General features: G+C 40.6%; 1 protein-coding gene across 2 annotated transcripts in view; it reads right to left on the bottom strand.

Moving 5' to 3' along the window:
• Positions 1–518: 518 nt before the first annotated feature.
• The window catches only part of FAM213A (family with sequence similarity 213 member A), a 34399-nt gene continuing 18059 nt past the window's right edge, over positions 519–16858 (bottom strand). The window contains exons 1-6 of one of the 2 annotated variants that reach the window (XM_006036696.3): positions 15046–15184; positions 11663–11842; positions 11016–11107; positions 3746–3886; positions 2686–2850; positions 519–986 (exon numbers count right to left, since the gene is read on the bottom strand). In XM_006036696.3, coding sequence (XP_006036758.2) covers positions 888–986; positions 2686–2850; positions 3746–3886; positions 11016–11107; positions 11663–11840 — 675 coding nt within the window. In that variant the 5' untranslated portion in view covers positions 11841–11842; positions 15046–15184 and the 3' untranslated portion in view covers positions 519–887. Of the gene's footprint in view, positions 987–2685; positions 2851–3745; positions 3887–11015; positions 11108–11662; positions 11843–15045; positions 15185–16858 lie in introns of those variants that run through there. The other variant, XM_014526285.2, reaches the window with a different exon arrangement.

The following is a 16858-nucleotide window of genomic DNA, read 5'->3' as shown; positions in this document are numbered from 1 at the left end:
ACAGAGATACCTAGTATTTATCTGAAAGACTCCATCAGAAGTAATGAAGAATCTCCCACATCCTTTTACAATTTAATGATCAGTTACTGTCAGTGTTTAATAAGAGTATAAAACCCATAAAGCTAATAGCTAAACCATCATTTGAAAGGAGCAAGATTAGACCTAATGTGTAGGTCGTTAGTTACGTTAGTAAATCAATAGCATGTCTAACCAGCATAGGCAACTGGTGCCTCCTAAGTCTGGGGGGGATACCAGATCACTGATGGGGGTGGGGTGGGGGGGAAAAAGGAGGTCCCCCAGCAGCCAATCACCAAGCCAGCAGTGAACTGGAAGTGTACTTCCAGTTTCGCGGCTGGTGCTTCCAGGGGTGCATGGTTGATCTCAGGGGATGTACATGCACCTTACACATTGCCAATGCTAACCAGCCTCAATGTAATCGAAAGGGCTCAGTACATTTTCTTCCCTTAGTAGTACAGATGCTTCAAAATATTTTGAACAAAGAAAAATAAAGACAGGGAAATATTTGAGTGTATTTTAATTATTTTTAAATCTCTTATGTATTCTCCCCAGGTAGCCAGATATTTCATTTGCCTTTCTATCTCTAACCGGGCACATCTAGGCTATGTCAAGATTTTAGACCCAGCCTTTCATTAATACGGTAAGAGATCAAAGACTAGTAGAAACACTGAGTATCCAAGGGGCTACAAAGCAAGAGGAGGTCAGCTATAATCAAACAGAACATTGTTTTTACTACATTGCTTAGAATTTTCTAACTCTTCTGATTTAGCAAGCCATATTAGAAAGCAATTAAACTAGGAGTTCATGAAGCAGATATGTTGTAAATCTTCCAGGTGATGTTGAGATCACACATGAGACTGTTCTTTGACTTATGAAGCTTGTGGTTTTATCTTCTCAGCAGCTTCAAGGACAGACGGAAGGCTCACGTTGTCCCCAAATTCTCTCTCACGATGCTCTAAGAGGACACCCTGGTTAGAATAAGAGGACAAATGTATAATGAATCCTTTGTGTATGATGATATGTTTGAATTTTCACATGTAGGAATGAAAGTCACTTATTGCTTTCCATGTGAAGAAATAGGGGAGAGGTTTCATGGTCTCTAAGAAAAAAAAATATTGTCCAGTTCCTCAGATACAGGAATATCAAGAGACAAACCACATTATTTTTTCTTCTTGTAATTAGTAATGTCATTCTATGTGAGTACATAGTATGGCATTTTCCTATTAAACTAGATAGAAGTGAAAAACTTTAAGTCTCCAATTATAAGAGCTTCATTGGTTCTAATCTAGGCTATTTGGCTAAACATGGTATTGTTAATTCACATACCAAACATTTTGCTAAAACAGAATTAGGAACACAGAAATAGAAGGGGCCTCCCAGGCCACCAAGTACAGTCCTCTGCATTAGTAAACAATTTGCTGCCTACTTTATTAAATTAATAATTTATATTGCGGCAGCACTCATTTCTAGGCAATTTCCAGAGAGCTAGATATAGACTGACATGCGCCCAGCTGCAAATGTGGGTGTGGATGTTCACGTGTCTGCATACACACCCTATTCCAAATCTCGCTTTTAAGATCTATGTGATTTCTGAACAAGCAACTGTTTCTTGGCAGCAACCATCACCAAAGGCTACATGTCAATAAGTACTCCAGAAAGCATTAGTCACAAGTCAGATGGGCTTTAAAAGAGCTTTTTTTTTTTTCTTCCAAAAAAAGTCCTGATCTCTCATCTAAAAATAAATTAGGTTCCCTTCAATGTTGTCTCAAGTTGGACATCTGAAGAAAGGAAGAGTAACTAGTCACTATTCATAATTTAGGCAAGGGTGTTTTGTTTAAAAAAAAAAAAAAAAATCAAAAGCTTTGCAAAGAGTCTATTCTACATTTCTCTCTCTATGCTCTTTATTTTTGTCCAACTGTTTCATAAAACTTAAAAATTGAAGGTTTTATGATGCTATAGTTAAAAGCTGGATCACGTTAGAAAGCTTGGACCTAAAGCCTACTTTTCCTCAAGTTTGCTGGTGTTTGCATTCACACCCGTATCCTGACATTACAGACATGAAATGGTCAAGAACATGCATCACACATTTGATTTACAGGGGTTCAGAAATAATTAAATGCTGTGAAGGAGTATCTACTTGTTCATTCATGTTTTTAAACAATACCAGGTTGGGACTGACATTCCATATCTTCTCCCTCCCACCCCTCTTCCCACATCGATAATGTGTAAAGCTCTCTTATTTGGTATAAATCAAGTGCTTCTACACCAAAGTTAAAAGTAAGTCATGATCGAGTTCATCACCAGCAGTATACTGGTAAGTTGCGTGTAAATCAAGTGTATTTTAAGAAGCTGAGAGCTCATCAATCAAAAAGAAAACCTCTTACAGGTTAAATTGTCTGGAAGTAACTGTAAGTCTATTTAAATAATATTTTGTTTCATAATGGCAGAGAGCTGAACAAAGTGTGTGTCAGGGAATGTGAATGGAAGATATTTTGTCAACATCCTACAAAAAAAAATAATTTCCAAAAGAACATAATGCAAGGCAGATATCTGGCATCTCTGGCTGTCATACAACTTTAAGAGTGACCAAGGCAGAAAGCCTTTTGGCTCAGGAAACGTTCAGGTGGTGGAAAACCATGACAAAGCCCCTAAAGATCCCTTCAGTACCTGTTTCCCAGCACCTATCACATAGACTCCTCCCAAAATGACCCCTTCTCCTTCCAGGTTACCACTGAACCCATTTTTCCAAGCACGGAGGAAGTTCTGCCATACTCCTACACGGATAAGACCCATGAACAGCATTTTTCGCTTGTGAGGACCATAGAATTTTTTCTGCAGGAGGAGAGAAAGAAAAAACAAAAACAAAAAAAAACCTTAAAAAGAAAAACAACAGCAGCAGACCGACAATTACAGGGGGAATTAAGGCATCCTGCCAGAATCTACATCCAGGATGGTTTCTCACTAGCAATATTTATATATAAATATAACAGAACTGAATGCCAACTTTTTAATCTAATCAGGACAGAAGGTTCTTTACAACTCTAACAGGCCACCTACTTTCAAGAGTCAGAAATATACAAGTTCCTCCCTTGGCATGTCTCCAACCCCCCAAATTACTTGCATTCAAGATTTAGGAGACTGAACGCTATGCTACATTTGCGCCGTGAATAATTTGACTACTGACATTAGCAACAATTCTGAAATAAAACAGGTTTGTTTTGAACAGCACAGCACTTTCAAGTGCTTGAGGGAGTGTGGGGTTGCCAACTCCTGTGAATTTCAATCACAAGTCTTATATTTGCTTTTCCTAAAGCCTCTGCAATCATGCATTTGAGAAATCTCAGCTCTCATTTAAGAGGAAGCAAAAATAAAAAGAAAAGTTTCTAGATGTCATGGCTGCACAGAAAAGACAATAGTTAATAAACAGAATACCTTAGTATAAGAAAAGATTAAGTAGCACAAGGACCAAAAACAGTTATCAGCTTTCTGTGTAGGGGGAAAAAGCATGCAAGAACATGTCAACAGTACACAGCTAGAAGACAGTTCATAAATTGAGTATATATAAAAAGCAGATGAACTTTTTAAGTTGCAATAGTATTAAGTCAATTGCCAAATTCAGACAGCATTCTATTCTGGCAGTTGAATTGGTGGCTATTCTCTACAAGTTTCTTCAAGCAGAGGGCTGCACACCTCTTGCAAAATACAAAGTAAATAAATCTCTTCATACCTTTTCATCCAAAAAGATTTCCCCTTTGAAATAATGCTGGAAATCCTCCACTTCAGAACCAATCTTCTCTTTCACAACAGCGTAGAGGGGGACACCCAGCTGGTCAAGCTGAGGTTTGAGAGAGGAAAGCTCAGAAGCCTCCTAAAAAGACAGAAAGCATTTCAGCCTTTGAATGGAAGTCTGAAAGAGCTTCACTCAGAGAGGGACATGTCTTTGCCAATATGTTAATATAAGGGCAGTCAAGGCTAAACTAAACTAGTGTTTTATTTAAAAATGCAACTTATTTTGGGGAGGACATAGTCATTGCATGGTTGTGTGCAAGTCCACTGAGTTCTTACAGGGTTGAGGGAAGTTACAGTCCCACTTTTAGCTTGCACAGCTGAATCCAATTAGCATTTTCTCTATGAACACCTGCAGGACACCAAAGTTATGTTGCTTTGTCTCTTCTTCTGTTTGAGGACAGCAGCAACATTCCATTTATGAATTTTCACTGCAGGAGACCTGTACACAAAAGTTGGGAGGGAAGAAAGGGGAAGTTTTTCCAGTATCTTCTGGCTTCTTCTGCCATCTCCAGCAGGAAATAGATGTGGAAAGAGAACAACTGAAGGGCTTCTATTGTCTCTTTTGAAGTTAAGGAATAATCTGCCTCTACTGTGCAAAAGAACTCTTACAGAAATCTTACTGCTTTAAACACCTCTATCTAAATACACTACTTATGAGGCTGAAGCAGTTTGAAGTGCCTTGACTCTGTAAGAACAACATTCTATAGTATCTGTATAATTTAAAGCAGGAGTTTCAAACAGAATTACTCAGGCAGAGACAGATGGGAGAATTCATAAACATTGAGAGAGAGACACACACACATCAATAAGCAAAAGCAAGTCTGGGTAATGATAATCACTGTGTTGCAATCTACTACTGCCAGTCCTATGTCAGGAAGCTCAGAGAAGATATAGACAATGAATAAGGATGAGTAAGCATTGTGACAATCTGTGAGTAGCAAATGAGAGACATTTCATACTCCCATGTTTCAGATATATGGTTCAGAGATTATAGATAATACCCTGTAGTCCTATTTACAATGTGCTATTAAATTTTTCCTATTTTTCTAGGCCAAACACTTGCATTCTAAAATAATTTTAAAATCCAAAAGGAGCATGCTAACCACCAGGAGCCACACAGAACTCATTTGTTCTATGACAGATAGCCAAAAAGTCTAATACACAATGCTTTGGGCCTTTACCATGCCATTGTCTCTAAAAACTAACACCCCTCCAATGATCAGGAACCTTTCTAACCCTCATTAGACCTTGGTAGAAGAAAAACCCTACCATTTGTTTGGAACTGTCTTTTGATGGGTAGAGATTAAGGGTCAGAACATTCTTTGTCATATGTGCCTTCGCAAGAGAATATAGCGGCATCAAGTGCCCCCTTAACTTTCTAATGCAGGATATGTACACCATGAACATGAATGGGAGCGCCCAGTCTGCACAGCTCCAATTATCCCTCGGTTTAGGTTGTTATGAAGGCAGGCACACAGAGGATGGATACCACCTTTGCTCTGTTATTCCCTCCAAGCCAGAGAATCTCTTAAACCAAAAGCATACATCAAAACTAGATTACTTCTTCCTGCACCAGACAAGAAGGAGCCAGAGAGAAGAGGTATAGGTAAAGGCCCCTTCCTGGTCTGCTCCCCAAAGAGTGTAGCATTACACCACCTCCTAGTCTACAGCAGGGGTGTTCAACATCCAGCCTTCAGGCCAGATGCAGCCCATAGTACTGTGTCATCTAGACAACGAGGCTCCACACAGGTCTTGAAATTTTGCAGTGGGATTGTGGGGGTACTGCTTCCTTGCTGTCAAATCTCTGGACCCACAGGAAGCCTCAGGCCCTGCATGCTGGATACAGTACTCTATCCCAGCAAGCAGGGCCAGGCAAGGGCAGTGCTAGGCCCCCGCGACCCAATCCCAGCACAAAGGGTGTGGGAAGGGCAGTGCCAGCCCCATAGGATCCAATCCTGATGGAAGACAATGGGAAGCAGTGGCTCTAGCCCCCCAGAACCAAATCCAAACACATGGGAGGTGGCAGTGCCCCAGAGCCCAATTCAGCCCGCAGATCCAGCCTGTACCACTCACCTGGCCTGCAGGCCCAGAAGGTTGAGCACCACTGGTCTAGACCAGTGATTCTCAACCAGGGTGCCATGGCACTCTGGGGTGCCTCAAGATCCTTTCAAGGGTGCCACACAATGGTAGCACCATTAGGTTTGTTAACATGATTCACAAAATACACCAAGAGAGTTCAAATAGGAATTCAGTGTTAAAAATGTTGTGTCCTGTTATTTTTCCAGGTTCTTTACATCAGAAGAATTGTTCTATTATTTTTCTGTAGCCAAAAAATGAATGAAAACTAAGAGCTGGCATTTTCCAAGTGGTGCCTTGAGCCTAGAGGGGGGGCCTTGAGTCTAAAAAAATTTAAGAACTGCCAGTCTAGAGAGTATAAATTTACCATTTCTAGAATACCTAAGACATACTGTACATGCAGTTTGGTAAAGCAGTGGTTAATACTGACTTCATTTTTTCCCCACATCTATTGCAAAAGGCAAACCCCTCCCTACTGCCCTTTCTTTCTGGTTCTGACCTGCAAAATTAGGGACTGGTCCCAGACTATATTTTTATCTCCCCAGAATGACGTTCTTTCCTACACCACATACCCAAACTTCATCTTAATTATATCTACATTTCATTACAATAAGTTCCTTATTGTAGAGGAATGGGATAACTTCAGAAGACAGATAAAGTATAGGTCCTATCACCTCTAACTCACTGGCTCAAATCTACTCCAAATGCACAAGTTCTGGTTCTCAGAGGTGCTAAGTAAGACTTCAGTTAGATTTATGGCAACTCTCGGATTAAATGATATTGCCTCCGAGGACAGCTTTGTATCTATGTGAAGTAAAGGGGCAGTCTTGGTCTCAAGTTTCCCGGACAAAAATGTACCCAGTAAGAAAACCCATCACTGCAACTGAGACCCCCGCATCCACAGTGAAATCAGGGCAAAGATTAAAGGAGAATTTTTTCTGTTGCACAATTTAGTGATTGCCCTTTAGGTTTGGAAATCCCCCCCGGCTCCCAACTAAATCATCCTTTAACAACCATCTTGATGTTGTTCAACACTGAGAAGTATTAAGTGCTCCATCTAGGGAGGAAAAATCTGTCATATTGAATGAAATAGTTTGAATGTTTGTAATAGTTGCCCATTAGCCAGTTTCAGGAAGAAGACAAGATTTATCTCCTTATCTAGGCCATTGTTTTGGTCTACGTGCGGAAGGTCCTGACTTTGCTCAAAGTCTTAACTCTTGAATTTTATCTTTAGAGGCCTTTAACAAAGTTAACATAAAAACGACCCTTAAGCAAATATCCCGAATTCCGAGAGATCAAACCCTAGGGCTTTTGAAAAAATTGGAAAGAAAAGGTCACTTGCAGTGGTATGGAAGTTCCCCAAAGTAATTAAAATGATCAACAAAAGAAACTGATTACCAAGCAAAAGAATATGTTGAGTAAGATCCAAGCCCAAATTTGGGAGTAATGACAGGTTTGGGTAGGAGTGGCCCAGGACGGCAACTCACTCAATAAAAACTGTAACCTACTCTCCCAAGTTGGAGGTGATTACACTTGCAGAACAACGAAGGAAGAATCGCAAGTGTAGACCAGATCAGACTGATCACCTGAGCCACCCTCTCCGTGAACACGAATCTCTTAGTTCACGCTGAAGCCGCAGAGCACCCAAAAGGAACTGAAGGAAGGGGACTTAGTCCTATCAGTATTGAGGCCAGCCCATTGAATCGTATTGCTGAGGCGAGCCCATTGAACTGTATTACTGAGGCCAACCCATTAAATTGTACTACTGAGGAATGAAACCATATTTAGGTGTTTGGCTTCTCAGAATTCTAGGACTGTAAGTATATTATGAAAATAACAGTATTGATTCAAATTTAACTTTTAGTTGTAATTGTAGTTCTTTTTGTAATACTAATTCTTATAGCATTGTTTGGGAAGGAAGTGCATTCGGAGCATTGTTTCTGATATATATAATTATTGTGTTCTTAATGTTTGTGTTATTTCTTAAAGCTAAGCAGTGTTATATGCGTAGCAAAGAATTTTAAAATAAAATTGGTATTGTATGAATTAAGTGTGTAATCATTGTGAAATCGTGCAATCAACTAACTACTCGCCCAGCCAGTGCATCAAAACGAATCAGTAAATTGTGTGGGATTTTCTCTATTCCATAACCCACTAGAGACAAAATCCACAACAAGCTTACAGGCTTGGTGGTGCTACACTAGCTAGCCCCACATCTGAAAGGGGGGTTATAATTGACCATAGTGTGATGCTGTGGTTAGCAGATTAAACAATACGGTGGCATGCATCAACTGATGTATCTCAAGCAAAACTAAGGAAGTTATTCTCCCGCTCTACTTGGCATTGATGAGGCCGCAGCTGAAGTACTGCATCCAGTTCTGGGTGCCACACTTCAAGAAGGATGTGGAGAAGCTTGAGAGTCCAGAGAAGAGCCACTTATATGATTAGAGGCCTGAAGAGCAAGCCATGTGAGGAAAGGCCAACAGGTATAGGGCTGTTCAGCCTAAAAAAGAGAAGACTTTGGGGGGATTTGATGGCAGCTTACAAATGTATCAGGGGAGAGCATCAGGGGCTAGGCGAACAACTATTCACCAAAGTGCCCCAGGGGAAAACCAGGAGCAGAGGGTCAAACTCCTAGAAGGAGGTTTCAGACTGAATATAACGAAAAAACTTCTTTACGGTTTGTGTGACCAGACTCTGGGACAGGTTACCAGCAGGGGTGGTGTAGGCACCTATCCTGGAGATCTTCAAAAAGAGACAGGATGCACATCTTGCTGGGGTTATTTGACCCTAGCAGTCTTTCGTGCCTAGAGCAGGGGGGCTGGACCCGATGATCTCATGAGGTCCCTTCCAGTCCTAAACGTCTGTGAATCCTTCTCCAGTTAAGTATAGAGAACTATTCCATGGAGAACATGGAAAACTGTAGAGCTACACTGGAAATGGTTCACATCCCAAGGAAAATTCAGGGATTAAAAACAAACAAAATCTCTCACATCCTAAAACAGGGTAAGTTAAGAGTCAGGTTTTTACAAACAAGTGAAAATAATTTTGGCTTGTGTTAATGCAGATGTTGCATTTTGCATAAAAATAAACTAATTATGTAATTGTTTTTTCAAAATTAAAAATTCTGTTCCTCTAGTTTAACACACACAGAAACAATTTTTCAACAATTCTGAAACTAGGAGTTTCATGAAACTGACCCTTCTCTAACTTGTCCAAATGGGAATAGCCTGTAGCAACAACAATATAATCAACCACCTGGATAAGGGGGTAAAAAGCCCATTGGCCAAGTTTGCGGACGACACCAAGATATGAGGTTGTGAGGACACACCCGCAGATAGGATGCAGATACAAGCAGACCTAGACAGGCTGGCATACTGGGCAGAACGGAACCAGATGAGGTTCAACATAGAGAAATGCAAAGTGCTGCATCTGGGGAGGAAGAAGCCCCAGCACACCTACAGGCTGGGCAATACTAACCTGACCAGCACTACAAATGAAAGGGATCTGGGGGTAACAACAGACCCCAGCATGAATATGAACCGGCAATGTGACGCAGTAGCTGCTAGGGCCAATAAAACTCTGGCATGCATCAATCGATCCATCTCCAGTAAATCCAAAGAAGTGATTCTCCCACCTTACTCAACATTGGTGCGACCACAGCTGGAGTACTGCATCCAGTTCTGGGCGCTGCACTTCAACAAGGAGTGCTAAAGCTCAAGGGTCCAAAGAAGGGCCACCCACATGAACAGGGACTTGCATGGCAAGCCATATGAGGAGAGGCTGAGGGATCTCAGACTCTTCAGCCTAAAGAAAAGAAAGCTGAGAGGGGACCTGATTGCGGCTTACCGTTATATCAGAGGCATACATCAGGGGCCCGGTGAACAACTGTTCACCGGGGGGCCTGGGGGAAAACTAGAAACATTGGCCACAAACTCCTGGAAGATAGTTTCAGGCTGAATATTAAGAAAAACTTATTTACAGTTAGGGTGTCCAGACTATGGAACAAGCTCCCCCCAAAGGCAGTGCAATCATCTACCCTAGAGGTCTTCAAGAGAAAACTGGCCGGTCATCTGGCTGGGGTTCTCTGACCCCAGATGTTTTTCCTGCTCATGCAGGTGGCTGGACCCGATGAACCTTCGGGGTCCCTTCCAGCCCTATTAGTCTATGCATATGTTCCCAACCAGGTATATTAGTGAGGCAGAGGCAGGGACAGTTGTGTCGGGAGGTGGAGCTACTCCTGTTCTCGTCTAAACTCTTCCTGCTCTGTGACCATAACATTTCAATCTCTTATTATTCACAAGCACTAAAATTCATTGGTAAAATTCTGCAATCGCAGAGTGGAGGCTCATTGCTGTCTGCTGCCAGGGCAGGGGGATATTGTCCCCACTGAATTTCCAGTGGCAGAGCCCACCCCAGCAGCAGGCAGCTCTGGGGGGCAGGGAGACATTTTCCTTCCCCCCTGCTGTCTGGGAGCACATTTGTTCCCAGTCAGCCATCTACACATGCCATACTGCGCAGTAATTACTCCCAAGTAAAATGTGCTACTTGTATTTACAGGCAGCAAATTTACTCATGATTAGAGCAAATTACTGCGCAGTAAGTGTCTACATGTGTAGACAATGATGCTTACTGCACAGTAATTTTCTCTAATCTCAAGTGAAGTGCCACATGTAGACGTGCCCGGTTTAATTGAGCAATGAGTAATAATGTAATTGCTATGGGGCATGGAAAGTGGCCAAAATGCAAGTGATAACTGTTCCCAGGCAGGTTTTGTATCAAAAACAGTATCTTTCCTTAGATGTCTCTCTCTCTCTGTCAAGCTTCCCTCAAAATGTGATCCATTAAAAATACTGACATAAATGGCACCATTCTGTATGCCAAGATAGATCTCACTGAACATTAAACAAAAACATGAGAGCAAACAGCAAATGTATAAACTAGGTTTGTCCCCCTCTTCTACAATGGGACTAAAGAAGAATCTTGCCCATAATATGGCAAAGTGGGGATCAGGATAATAAAGATCCCTGTCAGCTGGGAAAGAAACACAATCAGAGTTACAGAGACTATTTTCAGATATGCAGAGCTTGAAGCATTCCTTGAAATCATCCCCCCACACCCACCCACAATACCTCTCTGCACAAGAATCATCCAGGTCTCCGCACAGCCATGATCACTGAACCATTCTTCTTCCATAGATCACCAGCTTTGAAAGTCTCTTGTTCTGTTCAAATAAGGAAAAAGACCAGCATAAACAACAGCATCTGTTCCAGACTGTTTACGGGAGTAAGGCTTCTAAGGAACAACACTAAGAATAATGGAAAATTCCAGGTTCAGTATTTAAAAAAGAAAAGAAAGCCTGAAAGCCACAAATAGGAAGATGGAACCTGACTGTCTTTGTGCCCTACTAATTTTTAAATTAAAAATGTAAAGTGTAGAAAAGAAGTCCATTAAAAATATTGCTGATATCAAAACTGCCTTGAATATTTATCGCCTTTTATTTAACCAACACCATCCTCCCCTTATTTTCTTCATTAAAAAGAATCAACTACTTCCCACAACAGTTGCTGAGTCACGGAAATGCCAAGAAAAAGTTGTTTGCTTTCCCCCCTTACTTTCTAGTAAATGGAATAATGAGTCTGTGAAAATGAAGTCTTCAAACACTCCACTTTTCTTCAAACAGTTCTTTAGTTCCAACCCTGGCCTTGCAGTTTGAACTAAAGGAAAACCCCTTTACCATAGAATCTCTGCTCAGGTATCCTGAATTAAAATTTCTTACCTGGACCTAGAGTTTTTAACTCTATTTCCTCTAAAAACTCCACTGTAGCCTTCTCTGGTTTGGACAGAAGTAAGTCAGTGTTAGCAAGGATTATTCCCGTCACAGCTGCACCGAGAGCCCCTAGGCCAATGGACCATATCCCCATGGCAAAGAGTCCAAAGTCAGGCACACCAGACATTTCTGGAAATAAAGAAGGAAGAAAAAAAAATTTCAACTATTGGATAAGTTTCAATGACAGAGGGAGAAAGTGCGTCTGGAGGCGCGGGCGGGGGGGAGGTTGGTCATAAGAAAATGACTTTAAACCCTGTTTGACATGACTAGACGGACTGTTTAGTGGTAAAGGCACTGGACTGGGTTCAATTATTAGGCTCATTTCTATGTCTGCAATGCATCACTATCAATAATGAGGGATTCTTAGCTTTTTTGCCTCAGAGATGTGATAGGAATGAAGCTATATGAAAACCCTTGAAATACTCCATATGGTTGTGAGTGGCAAATAACTATCTGTATAGGACAATTGCTAAAGGAGATACTTAATCTCTTTGTTACTAGAGTTAAAGTTAGTACAACTCAGTCATCAAACTATTACTGTAAAATACAGGAATTGTTTAAAATAAAAGATGGTTGATAGGACAAAAATGAGATGGCTTGTATGTCTGTTAACACACAGAGGATTTTGCCTACACTCTTCAGCATATAAATAAGAGAAAGAACAAAAGGAATCGAAATGCAATATAGCAGTTTTTTCAGGTTAGCAATAAAACCAAAAACAGAGGGAGGTTGTGTAAAAGCAGTGGAAAACCACTCTTTCAGCTAGAAGCACTGCTGCAAAAATATTAAAACCTTTAAACATACTATCACACTATGACCCAGCACCCCAGACAGCCCTGGATGAATGCTAAGGCTTTGGGATTTTAGCCAAAGCAAAGTCATTTATCATTATCTCACACTGACTTTATATCAGGAACAAACAACTTAACTTTAGTTTGTTGGCCAAAATAAAATTGCATTAGAAACAAATATGTTTGCCCAGCTCTGTTTAAGATGTTCTGCCAATCTCTCTACCTAGAGCAGTTTTATTAGCAGCTAGACATAGCCTTCCTACAGGCACCCCAAACCCTTTTTGAGCCTTGTCAGTCAAGGAATCAAAATGTCTTCTAAATGTTCCATTCGGAGAGGAGTTATGAAATCTGCATAGCAGCACACACAACCTTTGCTAGTGGGCAAAATGGTGAAATCTCGCCAGTGAACTACAAATGGTAAGAGAAAAATGGTTTATTGGATTTTTTTCAGGGAGAGATTGCTAAACACTTTCACCATAACAACTTTGTCCTTAATTCCAAAGAGCTTCAAAGTCACAAAACAAATAGTTGAATTCTGTCTGCATCCATCTGCAAACCGTGTTTCTGTATTGGCTTTTCTATTGCTATGTTAAAGATTATTCATGTAAACAATGTCTCTGTTGAACAAAATAAAAAAAATACAACTAAGCTTTTCGAGATTTGCTTAGTCTCGCTCTTCCCTCTCCCAAAACATGATGATGACTAGTATCTGAAAAGTTCACCAAATAATTATTTGTATATTATACATTTCTGAAAAGCTGTTACACTTTGGATAGGAGCCATTTTATAGAAATGGAACTTTTCCTGCCTCCCTTTAAAGCCAACCCCAAACTCCCGATTCTGTAATTGCCAATCCTTTTGCAAATCAGTTAAAAAGAGACTGCTAGAACTCCAAAATATTATTTTGTTCTTTTTGTGACGTTCAGTATCAAGGAAGACTGTAGCCTCAGCTATCTCACATTTTTAGATACTGAGTGGAAGACAAGGCCAGTTTAAACAATCTCAACTACAGATAAATGAGAAAGATCTAGCCAGTTTTCTTCTTCTTTTGTATGTAGTGAAATCTTGACTTATTGCTAATCTTACTTCTCCAATACTGTTTTCAGACATGACGACTTCCTAATCAAAGGCCACATGACAACAGCATTTTTTTAAAATCACTGCTCTCCTGCTCAAACTGGCCCAACCAGATGATTTAGTTTATTGAGACTACCTGGACCATTTTAGAGGGAAAAAGTCTGTGAACCCAAAAAAGAAGCCTAGCAGAGTCAATAATCTCTTCAAACTTGACTGGAAGCTGCCAAATCCTTTCTGCTGGATACAACGAACATTGAGGCGCACGTTAATAAATTTGGTTTTTCTATGGATACACAGCTGTGCTCCCTTGAACTTCTCCCTATCATAACTGGTTAAGAATTATACTCTTTGGGTAGAAATTCTGTGTTCTTCCCTCTCTTTTTCCTAATCTATTAGTATTTACCTGCATGCAGTTGGTGAAAGCAAATATTAAGCCCTACCTGTTCCAAGCAGGAGACTTTACCACACCTGCAGCTCTCTTGTGTAATATGAATTTTCATTTCTACCTAGAAGAAGTTTTACAATCTTTATAAGCTCCTGTGCCTGAAAGCTTAAAATTAAAGAATTTTTTTTTGCAAATATCTAATTGGTCTAATGAAAGATATCACCTCTGCCATGAGTTTTGATTCCTTATGCCCTATCAGCATTTGTGTTTCTATGCAAAGAGATACATTTCACAATTCTTGATTTCTTGGCTGATTAGTGCCAGGCACTGACCCAAGTTATTTCACTAAAATCTGCTCCTGAAATTCTCCCACAAACTGACATCAATCTTTTTCACATCATACCTACAAACAGACATATATTCATCTGCATGTCATCGCCATTTCAAAAAGACAGGAGCAGATCTTGTGAATGGAACTATGATGATTTATACCTGCTGGATATCTGAGCAGTAGGACATAAGTCTGCAATAGATTTGTTCTGTTTCTGATGGAAAACAAAGCTTTCAGCCTGACTTAAAAGATGTTTTCAGCTTAGAGGACTTTATTCTACTCCCTCTCTTTGCTACCTAGCAGTTCCCCACTTCGTAAACTGGCTTTCTAAAAGTGGCCTCTCTCACAACTAAACAATCCAAGGCACAGATAAAATAGTTCCTTAAGTCCTGGCAGTCGCAAGAAAAGCATGCTAAATGCCTATGGCTTGGTTACTAAAAACACTTGTTAATAGCAGAGATGGAGTTTTAAAACATCTGCTCCGCTGAACATCAAGTCAGAGATAGCAAGATCATGAAAAGAAAAACTACCTACGCATGGTAGCATTGTTTTTTCTATTCTCACGTATTGACTTCACCTGCTTTAATGAATAGCATTCAACAGAACTCTATACGCACACAAACTCACGGATCTGGATCAAAAACTATTAGTATTCTGGAAGTCTAGAGTGCTGTATATACTTCCAGAATACTAACGCTGGAATATATATATTCTATATATATTTGCTTTTTTAGAGCAGTACACTCACCAGCACCCACGTGTTCGACTTCCACACTCACATCACCAGCTTTAAACCTGAACTCCGAGTTGGAATTGAATACAAGCAATCCAGGAGCAACAACAGCTATGCAAGCTTATGCTGACACTGAAAATGATTCTTTAGCCTGCCTCCTTTTTGAAGGAAGAGTCAATGTGGGAAGGACTGGGCAGGATTCCAGAAAGGAAACCATTATGCTACTGCTAATGAGATGAGCATATTTTTGAGCACTACTCATTATATTAAGAGGAGCAGTTACAAGCAGACAGCTGTCCCTGAAGAGACAAGATCACTTAAAGGTACTCAGGTTATAACCTTCCAGCTACTTTCCCCCACCCCACCTTCCTTTTTAAATGTTACAGCTGGTGGGGAGCCTGGTATTACAAGTAGCCTGTGGGAACATCCTATGAATTTGCTACCAGACATAGACTTGAGCAAAGGGTTCTGGGCCCCTAGGAAAAATATTTGAGGTAGATGTGTTCATATTCTTTCCCAGTTACCCTCCTCACTGCATGGTAAAGCAACATTGAAAGTAGTCAGCAGATAGCAATATTGGAAAGAAGAACCAAACATGCAAGACCAAATTTGCCAAACCAATTGCCTAAATTAACCTATTTGGAGACATCAATTCTACCGATAGTGGCCTTTAAATCCCAGTTCATGGGTTTGCACCACTATATAAATTGAAGATATTACCATTTTTTATAAGCTCAGGGACATAAAAACCACTTTTCTTTAAAGGTATAGGTTGTAGCTGTGTTGGTCTAAGGACATATACAAACAAGGTTCTTTGGGTAAACCCAATACCTTTTATTAGACCAACTCAACTTTTCGTTAACATTAGGGTCAATCAACAATTTCCCTTTTTTGTTATGCAGGAAGCAGGGCAGGAGACTGACTGGTTCAGAGGGCATCTCTCATTAAAACTGTCCTGCAGTAGAGTATTTTATGTTCTGTCTGCACTGCATACCTTCAATGAACTTGAGCTCAGGTAATGCAATGATTAAATTGCCAAGTGATTCCTGGATAACATGGTTAGGGATTAAGTGGAAAGAAAGACTAAAAGAACAGTCTTTTTAGGATGCAAGTTCGGTCAGAGGCAGCACAGTAAGAAGTGCCCACAACCAAAGGCCACTGAAGCCCAATGTCTGCAGACTGGATCCACTGGCTCCACAGGCTGTAGGTTAATAACTCCCAAACTAAAACATTATTCTCAAAAATGTCTCTCCCCCTGACTTCCCCCTCCCATATGGACTGAAGACAACAAAACAAAGCACTTTCAATTAGGTCACAATCATCTTTGATATAGTAATATAAACAGGATCTAAAGGGCATTCACTATGGTGGAATCCAAAGCAGATGAGGTGTCAGCTTCTGAGTGGGGGGGATAAGAGTCAGGGAAGCGCATGGTCTTAGAGTTACAAAACCAGTCATTTAAAAGCTTCATTCCCTCCCTTTTTCTCACTGAGCCAGAGGCTTAGGCTTACTTAGGACGGTAGAAAAGAACTGAGATTAAATCGTCTGAATTGCCAAACCAAGCTGCCTCTGATACAAGGTACATACTGGAAAACAGAGCATCCTGTATCGTGATTAAGGACCTACTGAAATTGTGAATTCATGAAATCTGGCATTGCCCACAAAATTGGCCAAGGGTGGGAAGAGGCGGGAACAAACAAAAATAACTTACTGAAAACATTACTGAAAACAAAACGCTGTCTCCAAAGAGGGAGCCAGTAGTCCTCAGGGCACTGTGGTAGCCCACCAGGGCAAGAGGGGCGTGGATCTGCTCGTTTGAGAGGCTGCC

The sequence above is a fragment of the Alligator sinensis genome, unplaced genomic scaffold (assembly GCF_000455745.1).
Source record: "Alligator sinensis unplaced genomic scaffold, ASM45574v1 scaffold616_1, whole genome shotgun sequence".
Classification (NCBI taxonomy): domain Eukaryota; kingdom Metazoa; phylum Chordata; order Crocodylia; family Alligatoridae; genus Alligator; species Alligator sinensis.
This window is presented reverse-complemented; position numbering and strand designations above follow the sequence as displayed.